The sequence below is a fragment of the Puma concolor genome, chromosome C2 (genome assembly GCF_028749965.1).
Source record: "Puma concolor isolate L17-30 chromosome C2, mPumCon1.1.hap2, whole genome shotgun sequence".
Taxonomy (NCBI): domain Eukaryota; kingdom Metazoa; phylum Chordata; class Mammalia; order Carnivora; family Felidae; genus Puma; species Puma concolor.
Window position 1 is genome coordinate 99,238,957 of NC_141675.1, and position 18,774 is coordinate 99,257,730.

General features: G+C 41.7%; 1 protein-coding gene across 50 annotated transcripts in view; it reads left to right on the forward strand.

Annotated features, from left to right (window-relative positions):
• Positions 1 to 18,774, forward strand: part of ZBTB20 (zinc finger and BTB domain containing 20) — a 780,465-nt gene that overhangs the window by 753,324 nt on the left and 8,367 nt on the right. For all 50 annotated transcript variants that reach the window (XM_086676282.1, XM_086676281.1, XM_086676306.1 and 47 more), the window contains one exon: positions 9,723 to 11,327. In XM_086676282.1, the coding sequence (XP_086532408.1) occupies positions 9,723 to 11,327 (1,605 nt within the window). The remainder of the gene's footprint in view (positions 1 to 9,722; positions 11,328 to 18,774) is intronic.

Genomic DNA, 18,774 nt, shown 5'->3' on the forward strand with positions numbered 1-18,774 from the left:
ATGATGGATCGCCCTAGCTGGGCTGTCGAGAGGTAGTTTCAACTACTTGTCCTAAACATCAAATCCCCTCTGTGCTTCTAACTTTTCTAGTAATCCAGAAAAAAATAATAATAATAACCTTTTTCGTTGGCTTTTCCTTGTTGCTTTGAGATAGAAGGCCTTCATTTTTTCAGTAAAACAATCTATCATGGCTCAAGCCCATGCCCTCTATAGAGAAACACTGTAGCCCCCTTCTACCAATACACAGAACTGTGCTTGAAAACCAGTTGTCACATTGGAAGTGACTTATTTTTTCCCGGAAGACGTAAGCAAAGAGAACATTTGAGCATTGAGCAAATCTGAAGATCTGCTTCAAAAGCAGTTTCAAAACAGTGCAGCAACAGAGGACCAAAGGAAGTTCTGTGGATTGGGAAGTTCTGATTATTTGAGTAAAAAACAGCTTTTTTAAAATGACACTATGGGGTTCTGTTTTCTCACTCATTGAAATTCAGATAAAAGTTGTCCCAAAGTCAAAAAATTAATTTCTTACTTAACTATACTTTAACACCAGTTGATATTTTCCAAAGGAATGCCATTCCTAGGAGTTATTCTGGATCTTTGAACTCAGTCAAATTAAAAAATGTGTTTTTCCTTTAAAATAAGTACAGGATGATATACAGATCAAAAGAAGAACAGATTAGTAAGTAAGAAGATGCTGGTTTCTATATAAACACTTTAAAATTTTTAATTTCTTTTCAAGCAGAAGAAAAGGACTGAACTTATTAACTGTACATTTGAATATAAAGATCCTTCTTTAAGGCCTATCCAAAGCCAAGTTCAAACTGCATACTTTAACTGTGAATGTAAGTAGATCCCTTTGTTCATTTTTGTATCCCACCCACGGATGCAGCATCTCTGTGTTTTTGTTCCCCAGATTTAGTGAACAAAAGAAAAGGTTACAATAGGGCAGCAGCTAAATTTGTAAGGAAAGAGCTTTATAAAAAAAATCAAACTCCTAAAAGGTGTCTCAAAAGGTTTATGATATAAGAGGATTTAAAGGCATCAACCTCAGATTTCAATGACTTTCTTCCTTAGTCCCAGCAGGTCCTGCCTTCTCAAGAAGAAGTCATTTCATTTCAGCGTTGGAATGAGGGCATAGGTGTCTTTCAGAATGTTGTCTAGAATTATAGCTGTCCGATGCCTTTGTTCCCAGAGTTAAAACTTAGCTTTCACAAGCTGTACTATAAGAGAATAAAGAAGGTGTTTGAACATTCAGTGTTTTGTTCCACTGGAATCAGATGCTCAAAGTATAGAAATTCACAAAGCATGTAGCTTGATAATACCCCAAGCTGAAGTTTTAACTTATATTTAGAATTGGTTGCATAAAATTGATGTTCAATTACTTCTTGATTGTTTGATTATATCCTCACCTCATAACTAAAGGGATTTGAGTTGGCTTAAAAGAATACTCAATACATTAGTAAATATGTAGGAAAATATACTTACATGTAACTATAAAAAAGAAATCAGAGTTGAAGTAAAATAAGGAATTGACACTAGAATGAGGCCAGGGGGTAAATTTGACTTAGAAAAGCATACCATGAGGTCCCATATAGTTCTGAAAATTTGACCTAAATTTTGATTCTGAGCTCCAGGTACGATTTTCACAGGGTCCACAAAGATAAACATAGAACCAGCTTTTCCTGGGCACTGAGGTCAGGGAGAAGTTGATTGATGAGTATACGTTTCATATATCAAAGGTCCTTATGGATGAATTTCTTTTCACTGTTTTAGATTTTAGATCACCTGTGTCCTTATGGATCCATTTCCAAGAGGGTTTTCTCAGTAAATGTTTCACTTATGAGTTGGTGAATATTCAGGTGACCCCCAAAACAACTCCATCCATCAGTCAGTTGTATTTGCAATGTTAGATGCATAATCAGGCATTGCTCAGTCCCTTCTTGGAGGTAACAGCAGAGTGAATGTGGAATCAGGCAAGCCAAAGGCCTGGGCTGTCCGAGAGAGACTGTGAGAGCCTCCAGAGCCAACTCAAAAGGCTTCCGTGGGACTTTTCCTTTGGCCCTGGAAATCCCACCGGTAGTATCAGTCTCTTCCTATCCTTCAGACGAAGCATGAAGCTCTTGCTTTTTGGTAGAGTGAAGAGAGGGGAAGGACGGCAAGAATGGAGACTCAGTCCAGATTTGGGAATGGGCCTGAAGATCACAGAGTATATGAGTTACTAATTCACAGTTTTTCCCCCTTGTTCCCCATACTTGAAGCTTAGGAAAACTTAAGGGTGTAGCAGAAGGAAAAAAGGGAGGGAGAAAGAGAGAGACCGGAGAGAGGGAGGGAGGGAGGGATGGAGGAAGGAAGGGAGGAAGGAAGGAAGGAAGGAAGGAAGGAAGGAAGGAAGGAAGGAAGGAAGGAAGGGAGGAAAAGAAAGAAAAGCCGTCTGTTTGAAGTACTACAGGGCTTTCAGGTGAACTCTACCTTGTTGGCTAGATTGGAAGTACACATTAAGATTTTAAAAAAAAGAAGTGCATGTTAAGTTTGTATTTATTTTTTGTTCAATTTATACCACAATATCTCATTTTTAACAGTCCAAAAAACATTAAAGGATATTTCCTAGTTCTTATATGGATTTGTGTTAACTTTCAAGGGGGATCCGCTCTGATAAAAACCTAGAGTTGGCTTCACCAGTTGTCAGACTATATAGCTCTGTTCTATTCCTCCAGATCTCAGCTAGTGTTAGTACTTTATCATCTATATTTCTGTTCTCTCTTTTTTTTCTCTTCCTTTTCAATCCTATTTTTATTTTTGAATCATTCTCTTTGGAAAGGTAAGTGCTGTCACTTTGGCTAAGACTGTGGCGTTGATCACATAAAATAGCATCCACTCAAGTAAATGGGAAATATCAGCCTGCCGGGCCTGTTATCTCAGATGCAGTCATGAAGGCGACATCAGTTTCAGAGGCTCTGATTACTGAAAGTAGTTAAGAGCAGCCTGAGGAGAGATACTTGATTCTCGATTCATGGGTCTTAATTTGGGGGGAATACAGACCTCTTTGAGATTCTAATGAAAGACATTGACCTTATCCCTAAGAAAGTAGAAACATGCCCATTCATGATAATATGTGGATACCCCTAAAGCCCACACATACACTTCCTAAAGACCTTTCAATACTTAAACTGTGCTTCGGAAGGAATGAAAGTTCCTTACATGTATGAATGAAAGTTCAAGGAATATGAAAGACATATCCAACTATGGTACTGAGATCATAAGTAGAATGGTGGTGTAAACACTTCAGGCAAGTTAGTAAGTTGGCTATCTCTGTCCAGCTAAAATAATAAGTGGTGACTACAAAAGTAAATACAGACTGTTCCCAACATTCATAGGTGGTATATTCCTGAAAATAGTTTGAAAATCTAATTTCTGAAAGTTGAACAAATTTTCAATGCTTTAAGAGAACAATTCTGTTACCAATGGTAAAAAAGAAAAAAAGAAAGAAAGAGAGAGAAAAAGAGAACATCCTCTAATTCCTGTACCTTGTACTAATTCCTGTACCTTGGGCTTAGACAATCAGGAAGGTAGAGGACAACTCTCACTGGGAGACAAACCAAAGCTCTCCCTTTACACCCAGGAGTGGGTGCATAAGGCAGTGCAGCTCTCTTTCCCATATGCTAATGACCCTCCCACGGTCCACATCCAGAAGCAATGACAGCTAGGATATGCTAGGTGTATGGAGCCAGTGGTAAGTGATCTCTCCAGTGCTCCCAGCCACCCTCCAAATGATGTTGACGGGCTGGGTCCCACGACCCAGAGGCCATCCCACAGGACCAGCCAAGAGGGTTCCTGGCTGCGTGCAGGATAGAAATCAAACGCGAGCCAGGAGGAGGTGAAAGCAGAGTTTATTGAAGGTAGAAAGAGAGTGCAGGTACAGACAGAGTGTGTGGGAGACTCGGAAAGGAAAGGAGGGAGTCTCATCTTCACTTGGGGCCTGGGGATTTTTTATTGACGACTGTGGTCTGGTGCACATGTCCTCTCAGTCATCCAGGAACTGGTCAGAACAAGGACAGAGTCCAGGTGTCCATCATAAGTCACTTACTCCCTGGAGCCAGGGGGTGTTGGCGTCGAGATGTCTAGCGCCAGTGGTCTGGAATATGCACATGATGACCTCGCCTGGTCAGTCCTTAGATGTTATCTGCTGTGCTGGAAGACTCCAAAGAGATCATGAACTCCTTGTGCCTTACAAAGGAGGACATACATTAAGGCATGTGTAGGGCAGAGATGCAGGTCCTAGCAGAATAGAAGTGGGAAAGGGAACAAAAAGCAGGTTTTTACGGAGTCCTTCAGTTTCCCTGTCTCACAAAGATTGTGGAGATGCCCCTGAGATAGAAAGAATGTGTTGGGCCATCTGCTTTGGATGGTGAAGCCCGTGAGGAAGCAACCTCTGCCCTCCTCAGGCTCAGCAGCTCCTCCCCACCCCGGCACATACGTGAACTCAAATATCCGAGGTCTTGGCCCTGGCAGGGGCAACAGATGTAGATTTGGGGAGGAAGGGACCTGAGTGACCACATGCATCCCTGTTTTCTCAGGAGAAGAGTCGGTCTTTCCTAGTATGACCAACTTGGTCAGTAGCACCAACACACAGTAGCTTATGATCATCACTAATCACCTGATATACGAAAGAGAAACTTCAACACATTAAAAGTATCAAGGTGCAAGGTGGCAAAGAGTGTGATATAAAAGCCTGGGCTGTGGAGGCCTGGCCACCCTAGCCCTATTTTGTGAGCTGACCCACTTACCTCATGTGAGCCTGCTGGCCCAGATTGAAAGCTCAAGGGCTTTTCGGCCCTGCCATTTGACTTAGACGTGTTGACTTGACCGAAATTCATGTTGGTTTTAATTTGAGAGCTGGTGTTTCCTCCCAAATCACAGAGACTTCAAATTCCCATCTCCCTCTATAGCACCTCACCCTTGCACTGGTCTGATTTTATATATCCGGGGCTGAGAAAGGACTGGATTTCACACCTAATTAAAGGAGATTGTATTGCCTGCTGTTTCCTTTCTTGTTCATTTTCCCTTGTGCACAAGCAGCTTTTTATTCTCATGCTAAGTCCTGTCCCCGAACACCCGCAGTTTAAGAGACAGTCAGGAGCCGGGTTCCTACAAGGCAGAGCCAGGCCCTCCATCACCTCTTTCACCACAAGCCGATTTTCCCTTCGGTGCTCGCCCCGCTTCAGCCCCATCCGTATTGTGCTCGCTCACAGAACACAGTCATTCAGAATACATGACCACTTTCTGTGGTAGGATGCCTTGTGTGTTTCTAGTGAATGCCATCTCAGGCTGACTCTATATTTTTACTCTAGTGGAAAGGAGGTCGGTTATTATTTTTAAACACATAGAGAACCATTTTTATCAACTCTTCATTTTACCCCCGCAGTTCTATGTTCACACCATCGTGGGGTATTTTTGGGGTGAGGTGGCGTCCCCAAATATACATAATCTTTGGAAAGTTGTATGGTTTTGTAGAGTTAAGAGGGTAGTTGGTGGTTTTTTGTTTTGTTTTGTTTTGTTTTGTTTTTGAATAGCCCAAATGCCTATTCAGTGCCAATCTAGGAAAGAATGGAGTTAGCATTTTCACACCATTCCTTCCTATACAGTCCCTGAATAACCATCTAATCAAGATTTGTTTTCAATGGGGAACAAATCTTCTACAGTAGACTATTTCAGATTTATTCCGTTGGAATCTATACATTAATGCCCATTGGATGAAAAGGCCTGCCTCACAAAAGCCTGGACATTGCCTTGCTGTGGCAGAAACTTTTTCCCACTGTATTAGTGTTAAATATAAAAGAAAGCCTGGGAAAGAATTGCTTCAGCATTGTGTGCGGGAGGAACCAGGCGCGCTTGAATGGAGAGGCAGGGTCCCCCATAGCATCTGTACCCGTATCAGCAAAGCCCATTCAGCCTTTCATGGCTGCTTACTGCAGTGTGGGACCAGTGCACTCAGGGAGATGTTTAAAAATTGTGTCTATAAAAATCCAACTAGGCTCGTCAGGTCAGGTTGTACATGTGTGCAGGTTGGAGTTTGTCACTGTGGTCTTTAACGAAGTTGGTTGACATTACTGCAGAAACCATAATTCAGACCATGTAATGAGTTTTTTGTGATTATCTCCATAGGGTTACCTGATTGTTTGGATAGACTCGACCAGTTCACTCAAGCAAGCAGTTTGAATTTTTCTCATGAGATTGTGTGTGTGAATGTGTGCAGTGTGATGACAGCTTTTGGTGTTGACCATTTCCTTCTGTAAAGCACCCTTCATCATCACTCTCAGTGTTTTTATCTTTTCTTCTATGTCCTGAGAATTAGCGTGGCCTTAGATCTGTAGGCGATCCAGTTTTCATTCTTCAGAGATCCAGTGGTATGCAGTGGGAAGAACATCAAGGGTGTGGGTTCTAATCCTAACCCTGCCTCTTACTAGCTGTGTAAAACCTAGGCTAAGTCATTTAAACACTTTTATAGCCTCAACTTATTTGTACATCAAATAGTAGTAATAGGACTTGTCCTGAAAACATATAGGATGGTTTTAAGAAAATACTAAGATATTATATGTGAAAGAGTTTTGTCCATTGTGAAATGCTACATGATATTAATTATTATACTTGTGGTAGAGTTTCTTTCCAGAATTAATCAGAAGGAAGACACCTCTTCATCATAAATGGCAAATCTAGTGATATGTCTGTGACTGGTTCTATGAGCAAATGTGTGTTTAAAGAGTATTTTCACCTGGGGCGCCTGGGTGGCTCAGTTGGTTAAGTGTCTGACTTTGGCTCAGGTCATGATTTCGCGGTCCGTGAGTTTGAGCCCTGCGTTGGGCTCTGTGCTGACAGCTCAGAGCCTGGAGCCTGTTTCAGATTCTGTGTCTCCCTCTCACTCTGACCCTCCCCTGTTCATTATCTGTCTCTCCCTGTCTCAAAAATAAATAAACGTTAAAAAAAAAAAAAGAGTATTTTCACCTGTGTGGAAAAAAGTTATCTAATAAATCCATCCTACTTAGAGATGGTGATTTTATCAGAGACTCGGCCAGTTTTAGTGCTCACTGTTAACTTAAATAAAAAAGACCTTAGTGATAGTAAAATTATATGTAGAAAACTCTACATTTTGGGGCACCTGGGTGGCTCAGTCAGTTGAGCATCCGACTTCGGATCAGGCCAGGATCTTGTGGATCTCGCTGCTGTCAGCACGGAGCCTGCTTGAGATCCTCTGTCCCCTCTCCCTGCCCCCCCTCTCAAAAATAAACATTTAAAAAATATATTAAAAAAAAGAAAAGCCTTACTACATTTTAGTGTAGCCTTACTATATTTTAGTGCAACTTAAAGATGTCTTTAAATTAGATTACTGAAACCATGTTGAAGTCCCAAGGCCTAGAAACATGAACACCGTGCTAACTTATGGGTAGATATAGAAGTAACTGAAGGACATATTGGACAAACCTTTTCATGCGGCTTTACAGTGGACCCATGGACACCTAAGGGCCAGACTTCATTTGGGGCAAAGCATGCAAATGCAATGAAGCAGGTAAGAATGTGAATTCTAGGGCCAGACCACCTGGGTTCAAATGCCACTCTTTCACCAATTGCCTAAGTGGCCTTGAGTGATTTTCTTGATTTCTCTGGCCTCAGTTTTCCCATTTGAAAAATGAGGATAATAATACTACCTATGTGATAGGGGTTGCTGTGACGATTCAGTGAAATGATATGGTAATAAGTGGTAGGCTTTTAAAAAATAAATGCTCTTGTCGTTATATGCTCTATGTGCATGGAGGACTCAGCAAGGTCTTAGAATTTGGTCTGCTGACTGATTTCCTGAACATTTCTTCCTGGGTTATTGGGGCCTTCCCCTAGGGCTCTATTTTGTATTAGCACAGTTATAGAGGGTTCACCATGATTCTTGAATCTGGCAAAGACCATTTGTTTTACAACAGTGAAAAAAATAGAAACTGTAGCCCAATACAACATTTTAGGCACATAATAGACCAAATGGAAGCCAGAACAAGAAGGAATTCTCTTACGTAAAAACCAATGCAAATCATATCACTGAAAGTGAACATAGAGCCTCTAGGCATTTATTAAGTTAACTGGATATATGTGAGGCTGACAAAATATAAAGATGGAAACAAAGGAAATAAATGACTATGTAAAAGGATGTGGTCACACCAACTGAGCTCAAATAGCATGAGGAGGAGATCGAGTGAAGCAAGGTAGAGCTGGTTGAGCTCAGACTTTCCTGAACCGGTCCTCTCTCCTAAGGTGGACGAGAAAGAACCAAAGGAGGTGGGCATTCCTCCCATCTGCAGGTCATTACCTCTGGGGGTTACTTCTCACAAGACACAGAGATCTGGGTCACAGGCCAACAATCCGTACTTGAGCCACCTGGATGGTAAAAGCCTACTCACTTGGCCTCTCAAGCTGATTGTGAAGTTATGAAGGCAAGAATAGGGAATAGAAATGAAGGATGGTTCAGAGAAAAGGATTCTTTGGAGCCATTTGAGAAGTGAGGTAGAAAAATAGGAAAGCCCTAAGACTTAGTGTTACAGCCATCCATTTTATTTCTCAATCTGTGATCCAGATGTTACCGACATTATCCCTTGTCTGCAGAACGTGGGGAATAAGCAATGGGTCAGGCTATCCACAGCCTCCCTATAGTACACTATTGCCTTCCCACGGGGAGCTGTAGCAAGTGCATACAGCACTCTATTGGCTTGGGTGATCACACATCCCATTCTTGCTTTACTCCTGCTGTCCTCACCTAATTATTAACAGTGCTCCCTTGCACTCTCAGAAGTGCCCAGTTTGAACACTAAATATGAGCACCTAGTATACTACAGTCTGCCAGGTCAGTGCTGCCATCTCTGACCTTTTTAACACTCCTTCTACATTAAGTTTCAGGAAATTCAGGAAACCATCCATATCACATACAACCAAGTTAGAAAGTTCTCAAACAGGTTGTCAGAGATGACAAGAAGAATGTGTACATGCGGAAAACAGTGGGTGAGCGCCCCTTCAACCAGCAGATTGCACTCCATCACCTGTCCCTCAACTGGAAAACATGGCAGCAGCTGTTTGGTGGATGTCTTAGTCTGGATTGAATTTTCCAAGAGTTTTTGCATACATGGTGTGGGTTTGGAAATATACATATAAATGAGTAGGAAGGAAGTTAATTTTTTAACAATGAATATTATTGCTGTCTGTGAATAAAATCAAGAACCTTGAAAAACTGGGAAAAATGTAAGCTTTCCCGAAGGACCTCGTCTTAGACCTGTCTAAAGTGGAAGTAGACAGTTCCATGAGAACCAATCTTCCATTTGTTTTTCGGGTCTTATTTGCTGAAGTTGTAGTAAGACAGGCAAATGACCCATCTGTTTATTTGGCTGCTCTACTTCGACAACCCTGGCTGAAGCTCTAGGGCATTGACAGGGATTCAGTACCCAAAATAGCTGGGGCATTGTTGGGGCCAAATGGAAGAAAGGCATTGTTCCGGTAGGCCATCATACCTCAGCCTGCTGTGCAAAGCATGTCCAACTCGCCACAGAGCCTGCTTGTGTCTGCAAGGTGGGGGGTTGGGGCTGTTTCCAGGAGCCATGGGCATTACCCACCTAAGACATGGGTGTTAGGAATGAAGTCAGTTAGCCCTGACCCACACGCCCTGTCTTGTGTCTGTCTTGCCACCCACCGTGCAGGTGACATCAGTTGCAAGGGGATGACCGAGCGCATTCACAGCATCAACCTTCACAACTTCAGCAATTCCGTGCTCGAGACCCTCAACGAGCAGCGCAACCGTGGCCACTTCTGTGACGTGACGGTGCGCATCCACGGGAGCATGCTGCGCGCACACCGCTGCGTGCTGGCAGCCGGCAGCCCCTTCTTCCAGGACAAGCTGCTGTTGGGCTATAGCGACATCGAGATCCCATCTGTGGTGTCGGTGCAGTCGGTGCAAAAGCTCATTGACTTCATGTACAGCGGCGTGCTGCGCGTCTCGCAGTCGGAAGCCCTACAGATCCTCACGGCCGCCAGCATCCTGCAGATCAAAACAGTCATCGATGAGTGCACGCGCATCGTGTCGCAGAACGTGGGCGATGTGTTCCCGGGGATCCAGGACTCCGGCCAGGACACGCCACGGGGCACTCCCGAGTCAGGCACATCGGGCCAGAGCAGCGACACTGAGTCGGGCTACCTGCAGAGCCACCCGCAGCACAGCGTGGACAGGATCTACTCGGCACTCTACGCATGCTCCATGCAGAACGGCAGCGGTGAGCGCTCCTTCTACAGCGGTGCGGTGGTTAGCCACCACGAGACTGCACTCGGCCTACCCCGTGACCACCACATGGAAGACCCCAGCTGGATTACGCGCATCCATGAGCGCTCGCAGCAGATGGAGCGCTACCTGTCCACCACCCCCGAGACCACGCACTGCCGCAAACAGCCCCGGCCAGTGCGCATCCAGACCCTGGTGGGCAACATCCACATTAAACAGGAGATGGAGGACGATTACGACTACTATGGGCAGCAAAGGGTGCAGATCCTGGAGCGCAACGAATCCGAGGAGTGCACGGAAGACACCGACCAGGCGGAGGGCACCGAGAGTGAGCCCAAGGGCGAGAGCTTCGACTCGGGCGTCAGTTCCTCCATAGGCACCGAGCCTGACTCTGTGGAGCAGCAGTTCGGGCCGGGGGCAGCGCGGGATGGCCAGGCCGAACCTGCCCAAGCCGAACAGGCCACAGAAGCTCCTGCTGAGGGCGGCCCGCAGCCGCACCAGCTAGAAACAGGTGCCTCCTCCCCAGAGAGAAGCAACGAGGTAGAGATGGACAACACGGTCATCACTGTCAGCAACAGCTCCGACAAGAGCGTCCTGCAGCAGCCTTCGGTCAACACGTCCATTGGGCAGCCATTGCCAAGTACCCAGCTCTACTTACGCCAGACAGAAACCCTCACCAGCAACTTGAGGATGCCTCTGACCTTGACCAGCAACACACAGGTCATTGGCACAGCCGGCAACACCTACCTGCCGGCCCTCTTCACTACCCAGCCCGCGGGCAGTGGCCCCAAGCCTTTCCTCTTCAGCCTGCCACAGCCCCTGGCAGGCCAGCAGACCCAGTTTGTGACAGTGTCCCAGCCCGGCCTGTCGACCTTTACTGCACAGCTGCCAGCGCCACAGCCCCTGGCCCCATCCGCAGGCCACAGCACAGCCAGTGGGCAGGGCGAAAAAAAGCCTTATGAGTGCACTCTCTGCAACAAGACTTTCACCGCCAAACAGAACTACGTCAAGCACATGTTCGTACACACAGGTGAGTGTAGGCTCTCCTGGAGACCTGGAAGTGGGCTGTGGGTGTCAGGGGGGTTGTAGGAAGGGAGGGGCAGGACAGCAGTGGAAGGCAAGTCTTGGAGTCATCTTTCAGATTAGAAGGAGCCATCTTCTAGAAGCCCCAAGGGTGCCCCCGTCATAGGAATGAAGCATCGTGCCACCAAAATACAAAATCACAGAAACCCTTTATGTAGAAGGGCAAATGGGAAAAAAGTCTGATGAAGAATTTGCAGGCACAATATCCTTTAAATGCATCGGACTTTGTAATACATTGTTTGATCCTAGGTGTTTAGAACTGGAAAAATCCTTGGAAATTATATACTCTATATATTATTATATATTAATTAATATATTATATATAATATATATTATTTATATATTTTATATATTTTATATTTATTATATTTTATATATTATAAATTTTTATAATTATAATTATAATTTATATATAATTTATAATTATAATTATAATTTTTATAATATAAATAATTTATAAATTATAAATATATATAATTATATTTTATATTATATATATTTTTTATATAATATATAATATTACATTATATTATATATTAATTAATATTATATACTCTCTCTATATATTTTACCATGAGCACTCCTTCTACAGCAGTGCGGTGGTCATAGGCTAAAGTCATATATGACTAAAGTCATATACGCAGAATAGGAATGAAAGATTTAGTCTGTAGTAAGTTCTGTATGAATCATCAACTTGAAGAGACCACAAGGCTGATGCAAGCTCATGTTGCATTTGTGGTCCCTGAAATGAAGAGAAGTGATAGACTCACTCTATTTTCTACTGCTTATTCTCTATTTTCAACACCTAGAGACCACAGATTAGTCTGGGCACTACCTTTTAAAAGGACAATAAACTGATTGGGCCCATTCAGAGGAGTATAATTAGGATGACGAAGGAAGGCAAAGCCATGGCATATCATAGTTGAAGGTCCTAGGGCTGTTCAACCTGCAGGAAAGACTCAGGGCATCATAGAAGCCACATCCAAGTATTTGAGCTTCAAGGGCAGCATAATGTAGTAGTTAAGCTGGAACTCTGGACCCACATTGCCTGGGTTTGCAATTAGACTTAGGCACTACTAAACGTTGTCACTTTGGGAAAGTTGCTTAATCTTTCTATACTTGTTTCCTTGTCTATATAAACAGGATAATAGTAATACATCTTGCTTATAGTGTTATTTTCAGGATTAAATGAATTAATACATGAAGCTCTTAAAACAATTCCCGGCCTATAATCAGCACTCTATAAATGGTAGCTAACATTAGTATTGCTAGCTTTATTTAAATGGTTGGGAGGAAAGAGACATTAAGCTTATTCTGTTTGGCTCCAAAAGGTAAAACTGGACCAATGATTGGAAGTTATAAAGGAGATTCTTTCAACTAAATAAAAGAAAAGGGTTGTTAATGGTCTGAGCTGCTCTAAGATGGGATAGGCAGCCCCCAAAGGGACTGAGTTTCTATAATTAGAGGTGTTCAAGGAGAGAATGGATGATCATTTCAAAGGGATGTTGTAGGGGGGACCCAATCATTAGGTGAATAATTGGGTGAGATGGTGTTTCATCCCTGGATTCTGTGATTCTAGAGCTAAGATCTCCTGCCCTCCCAGCCCTTTGCCCAGCCCAGCTGCCCTTTTCCAGCTCTGTAACAGAACAGACACAGAAGTGAGAATTCCACAGATGCTCCTCCATATTAAGTGACCACATATGTGATATGATGTCACATAGATTCTCTTGTACCTGAAAATACCTACCCCAATGGTGATCACCATATTTGAAATTCTTATCACAAGAGTCACTCTTCTGGTATACCTCTGGTTCCAGAACACCCTGTTAAAAAACAAAAAAGTTGCCAGAAAAAATTATATACTAGAATTATAATACATGAAAATAAATTAGTTCCTCAAAGCAACTTTGTTTCTCAGATAAGCTAGCAGGCATCTAGGGGATAGGACATAAGGCACATAAACTTAAGTTAGGAAATAGAAGGGAAGGAAAACAAACACTGAGATAAGGTACCCAACATGGAAGTGAACAACTAAAACCGAACGTTACTTACAATGAACTTTGCCTTCTTAACTGTCAGCTTAAGGCAAGACATTATGTAAATCTATGCATGTGCCTTTATGTGAATCAGTTGTTCTTAAAGATGACAATTTTCACACCTCCAAATAAACATGGTAACTCACTACTGAATTTAGTAGGAAATCAGGTAGGTAAGTCACTGTGTTTATTTGGGGTAAATGTGAATTCAGTAATCGCCTGAGATCAATCAGGGGTAGTTTTCCATGTGGTATGGGTATCATCATTATTTGGTAAATGGATCAAGCAGTAATATTTTTATTTATGTGGCACTTTATGGCTTACAAAAGTGCTCTCAAAATTTTTTTCCCTTTCTTTTCCTGAATAGTTGTCACATAAACCATCAAATTAAAGATTAAGGAGGAAAAAGAGACCATTTGTGGAAGTGTATCCTTAGCCAAAGTTTAGTTTGCTTGTCTTGGATCCATACATTTCTGTTACCACCCCCCCTCCCCCAATGTGCATCCCTTCCAGTAGACCCAGTAGATATAAAATTCACAAATTCTATTAGATCACATATTGAAATAAGACTTTAAACTTGGAACATAAAATTTTCAGTGCACTATCAAAAATTGTCTTTTTGCTATATAAACGCATTTATCCAGTGGATTCACTAAAGGATTCTGTGGTTAACCCAAATAACTAGATTTGCCCACGAGAAAACCAGCAATGGGTTTGTACTCTTAGACATCATAGATACAAAACCTACAAGTAAAGTCATTTCATAAATCTAAATCTAAATTATTCTCAAACCTTTAGCCTTTAGATAACCTAGTAAACTATGAAGGTCCTAAGTAAGTTATGAAGGTTTTGTATTGGTGTGTATGACATGGCTACGTCTGGGAACAATTAATAATACACAGATATCGCTTGAGCACCTCATTCAAAAGAAGCAAAATTTTTCCCATTCACCCTGAATTATTTGTCAGTGGCAGTTTGGAAGGGCCATCTGTCTATCAAGACCTTTGTCTAACGGAATGAATCCATAACCTAACAAAGTCAAAGAACAGTTGGTCTAGATTTTTCAAAAGGCATGACAGCCTGAACATATGGAAGTAATTCAGGACCTGGATTCACTGCGCCCTCCATTTCAAAACAAAGTTCTCTCCAGTTTCTTGGGAAAACATAAAAAAAAAAAAAAAATGGGGCCTCCCAGCTTCACAGGAGCCCAGTGGAAATGATAAAAATCCAGAGCAAAAAAGTCCAAATGTTGCTCTAAAAAGATTCTAGAAAGTACTAGGAATACTTGGAAAAGTACGGATGGTTTCAGTATTCTTATATAATCTAATATAATCTGTATAATCTAATATAATCTTATATAATCTCTACAATCTAATCTAAAAGAATCTTACTGAGAAAGAGCAGCTTGATAGAATTAAAAGGAAAGATATTTGAGATCTCTGCATCACAGCTATTATGCAGGGTACCTGGCTTTGCATTTCAGTTACTCAAAGGTTTAATGTAAATAGTACTTATTTTGGACAACTACAGAGAATCTATTCTGAAATCGGGATTCCAAATAAAATTCTGTGGGGCTCTGGGTTAATGATCCACATGTTCATTGAAGGGAAGTGTTTGAAACAAATCAGTAGTCCATTGTATTGACTTTGGAGCTAAGCTCTACGTTAGGGAACTAGGGAACCAGGGAACCAGGTTCCCTTAGGGAACCAGGGAACCACTAAAATTTAGAGTGGGACATAAGTGAAAGACAGTTATACTAGAATTATATTATTTGTGTTCAGTTTTGGTTCCTTTAATTGTCTGTGTGGCCATAAGCAAGTCACTTAATTTTATAACCCTCAGATTCTTTGAGTTTATAATGGAAATAATAATTTTCTTGTCTTTTGAGTAGCTGTAAAGGTATGCTACATTTAAGAGCTTGTCATAGAAGGTAAAGTACTAGCTAATGTTTTAAAAAAAAAAAACCCATCATCATTATTATCTTAGCCCCCTCCACCCAAGAGACACTGAGATTCTTTGCTCTGTCTCACATCTCTGAATAATAAGCTCTTAACAGGTTTCCATCCTCTATGGAATTCAAATGCTGAAGCAATGTGGTGCTCCTTGGATTTCCCCTGAACTTCCTTCATAACATCAGCATTTTTTTTTCATTCTTTAATGATTTTTTTAAGAGTAAAAGAAAACCCCTCACCTAACCATTCTATCCACTCCCAAACAAACCACAGAGTTTCTCCTCAGAGTTTCTCCTCAGAGTTTCTCCTCAGAGTTTCTCCAGTTCACTTTACTACAGCCTCATAAAAGTTGTGAGAAAGGAAACCAAGAGTTAAGGAGGTATTTGAAAATAAGAGAGTCAGAGAAAAAAACCAAAAACACAAACCGTCCTGTCATGGAGCAAAGCAGGGCTCTTCTATGTCCCCTCCCCTCAAGAGACAAAACAAAAGTCAAAAGAATAGGAAGGCAAGGACAGAGGACACAGAAGGATAAGACTTGGTGTCAGTGTGCATATGGAAGTCAAGCAATAGGGAAAATGCAAAAATAACCCAATAGCAGTGGTTCTCACAGTGTGATCCCCATAGCAGCAGCATACATAATCTCGGGCTCATCCAGACCTGAATCAGAAACACTGTGATGGAGCCCAGTAATCTGTGTTTCAGTGAGCCCTGATTCACATTAAGCTAGGAATCATTTCCCTAGAAGGCTGGGTGATGACGAGGATGGCATCAGGTTGCTTTTGTTACATAACATTGTTCCCTAAAATTCCACTCATAAGAACCTATGCATTTGCAACAACTAAACCAGTTGAAAATAACAGCTTGATTTTTATAGTGGCTAAATTATATTATGGAGGCAAATATCTCATGTATGAGAGGTGAGCTAAGGCTCTCAAACTGCACAAGGACCATGGCAGATGTATGCCTCCTGGCACTTAAAATACTGACTTGTATTATTATTACGGGGTTGTCTCTGCACCTTCCTATTATAACGTGAACTCTGTGAGCCAGAAATGGTTGATAGGTAGGTAGGTGGGTAGATAGATAGATAGATAGATAAAAATATTTATATACCTTATACTTCAATATACCCAGCATAATACCTTACACATAATAAACATTCAATAAATGTTTGATCAGTGAATGAACTGAATTAACCAGGATGGTATTTGAAGTATTTATTTACCAGCAGGTATAGGTTTGCCAAATTTAGCAAACACAAATACAGGATGTCCAGTTAAATTTGAATTTTGGATAAACAACAAGTGTATTTTTAGCATAAGTATGTCCCATGCAGTATTTGTGACATACTTAGACTAAAATATTATTCATTTCTTTTCTGAAAGTCAGATTTCACTGGGTGTCATGTATTTTATCTCACAATACTATCCAGGTGGAACTTTCTTTTAAGACCCAATCTTAGGACTCTTCGCTTTAAATTCTATATATGAATACAAGCTAGCATATGTAGCAGCTTAACAAATACTTTTTGAGTGAGTAAGTGAATGAATGTTCAGAAATGTGGGCATGTTTTCCCAGAGAATTTAATTCAAGGGACTTATACATAAATGCATTATTTTCTAGCAAGACTTAAATTTCTTTTTCTTTCCTTCTTTTTCTTTTTTTATTTTCTGAAGAATTTATTGTATCTGCATTTCTACTTGTGTTTTCTTCACTAACAAATGGTAGATGTTTGGGCTTTTTCTGAATCATACTATCAACAGCCCATTTATTGGTGACCGTTTTTACTCTGTTAGTGTCCTCTGCATATATGATAATTTTGTTTGTTACTTTGAGAAGCTCAGCTATTTCTGCCAGGAATTTGATGTAAATGGATATAGGAATTTAGTAACATAACATGTCAGAAATAGTGTAAAAATGCTGAGATCAATGTAATAATGTGATAATCCTCACACAGAATTTGGGCTATTAATTATATCAAGCCAGTGAAGAAATGAACAAGTATAAGATTTGAAATAAGAAAGCTTTGGTTTTACCACTCTCTGAGAGTGGTAAACTTCACCTTATAGAAGTTCTGCAATCAATCTGAGCCTTAGGTTTTTTTGCCACAAAATATATGGATCTTAATAATACTTGCTTTACATGGTTGCTCTAAAAATCAAATAGCATAATTTCTGTGAAAGCACTTAACCACACACACCATAAAATTACCAAAGCCACTTAAGAACATATGTTAGGGGCGCCTGGGTGGCTCAGTTGGTTAAGTATCCAACTCGATTTGGGCTCAGGTCATGATCTCATGGTTCATGAGTTCAAGCCCCAAATCCAGCTACGTGCTGACAGTATGGAGCATGCTTAGGATTCTCTCTTTCTCTCTCTCTGCCTCTCCCCCACTCATTCTCTCTCTCTCTCTCAAAATAAATAAACTTATAAAAAAAAAAGAAGATATATGTTACAGTAATATCATACATTTTGCAGCATAATCCAGAGGGCAGGAAATCGTTAACAGGAGGAGGAGGTGATAATCTGGCTAGGCTGAAATCATCCTCTCATCTGTTACTGACTTGTTGGGTGACCCTCAGGACATTACCTCTCTAATGGAAATACCATCTTCTGGGGATGTTAGTATCTACCTGCTCATAAAGTTGTAGATGGATGAAGTTCCCTGAGATCTTCAAAATTCTGCCAACACCAAAATATGTTACCTGTCACTGAAGCCACAGATGTTCTCTGAATGCAATGTGTCCCCAGTTAAACAGTGCCCCCCCCCTCCCCAGTCAGCCTCACAGTCCAAGCTGGTACCAGGATCGCACCCTCAGAAGTGGAGGCAAAGGACACCAACCATATCTCAGGTGTGTAGGCCTTCCTTCAGCTAGACTTCTCTGGTGGAGAGCAGACTTTCCAGCCAATGAAAGCTCTTTGTGACTCTGTCTGAGCACCCTTCCATTCTTGCCACTGAACCTTTGCCACTTTCTGTTCTGACCTTGATGTTCTGTATTCCAGGACTCCTTCCTTGCAAGTGACCACTTTCCCTGACCCCTACTCTCCTTTTCCTTCCCTGCTACCTACCCTCTCTCCAAGCTCCCAGTTTTGGTTTTCTGACCCCTCACCATACTCACCTAAAAAAGAGGGTGTCGTGTTAAAGTAGATGATGGAGATGCCAAGAGTATGGTAGAGACAGGTGGGAACAGTGCCTCTGAAAACATCCTGGTAATAGCATTCACTGTACTTTCTGCAAGCCTGGAGAAGCCTGGTTAGAGTGAGAAAGAATCAGCAGAATAAATGGGTTCTTGCTGAGCCCCCAATAAATACAGAAGTCACTAATCAGAATTGGGGTGTCTCAGCCCAGTAGGATATCTTTTACTTAAACTTTGGGCAGACCCTCTGTATCTACTAACCTAACAGT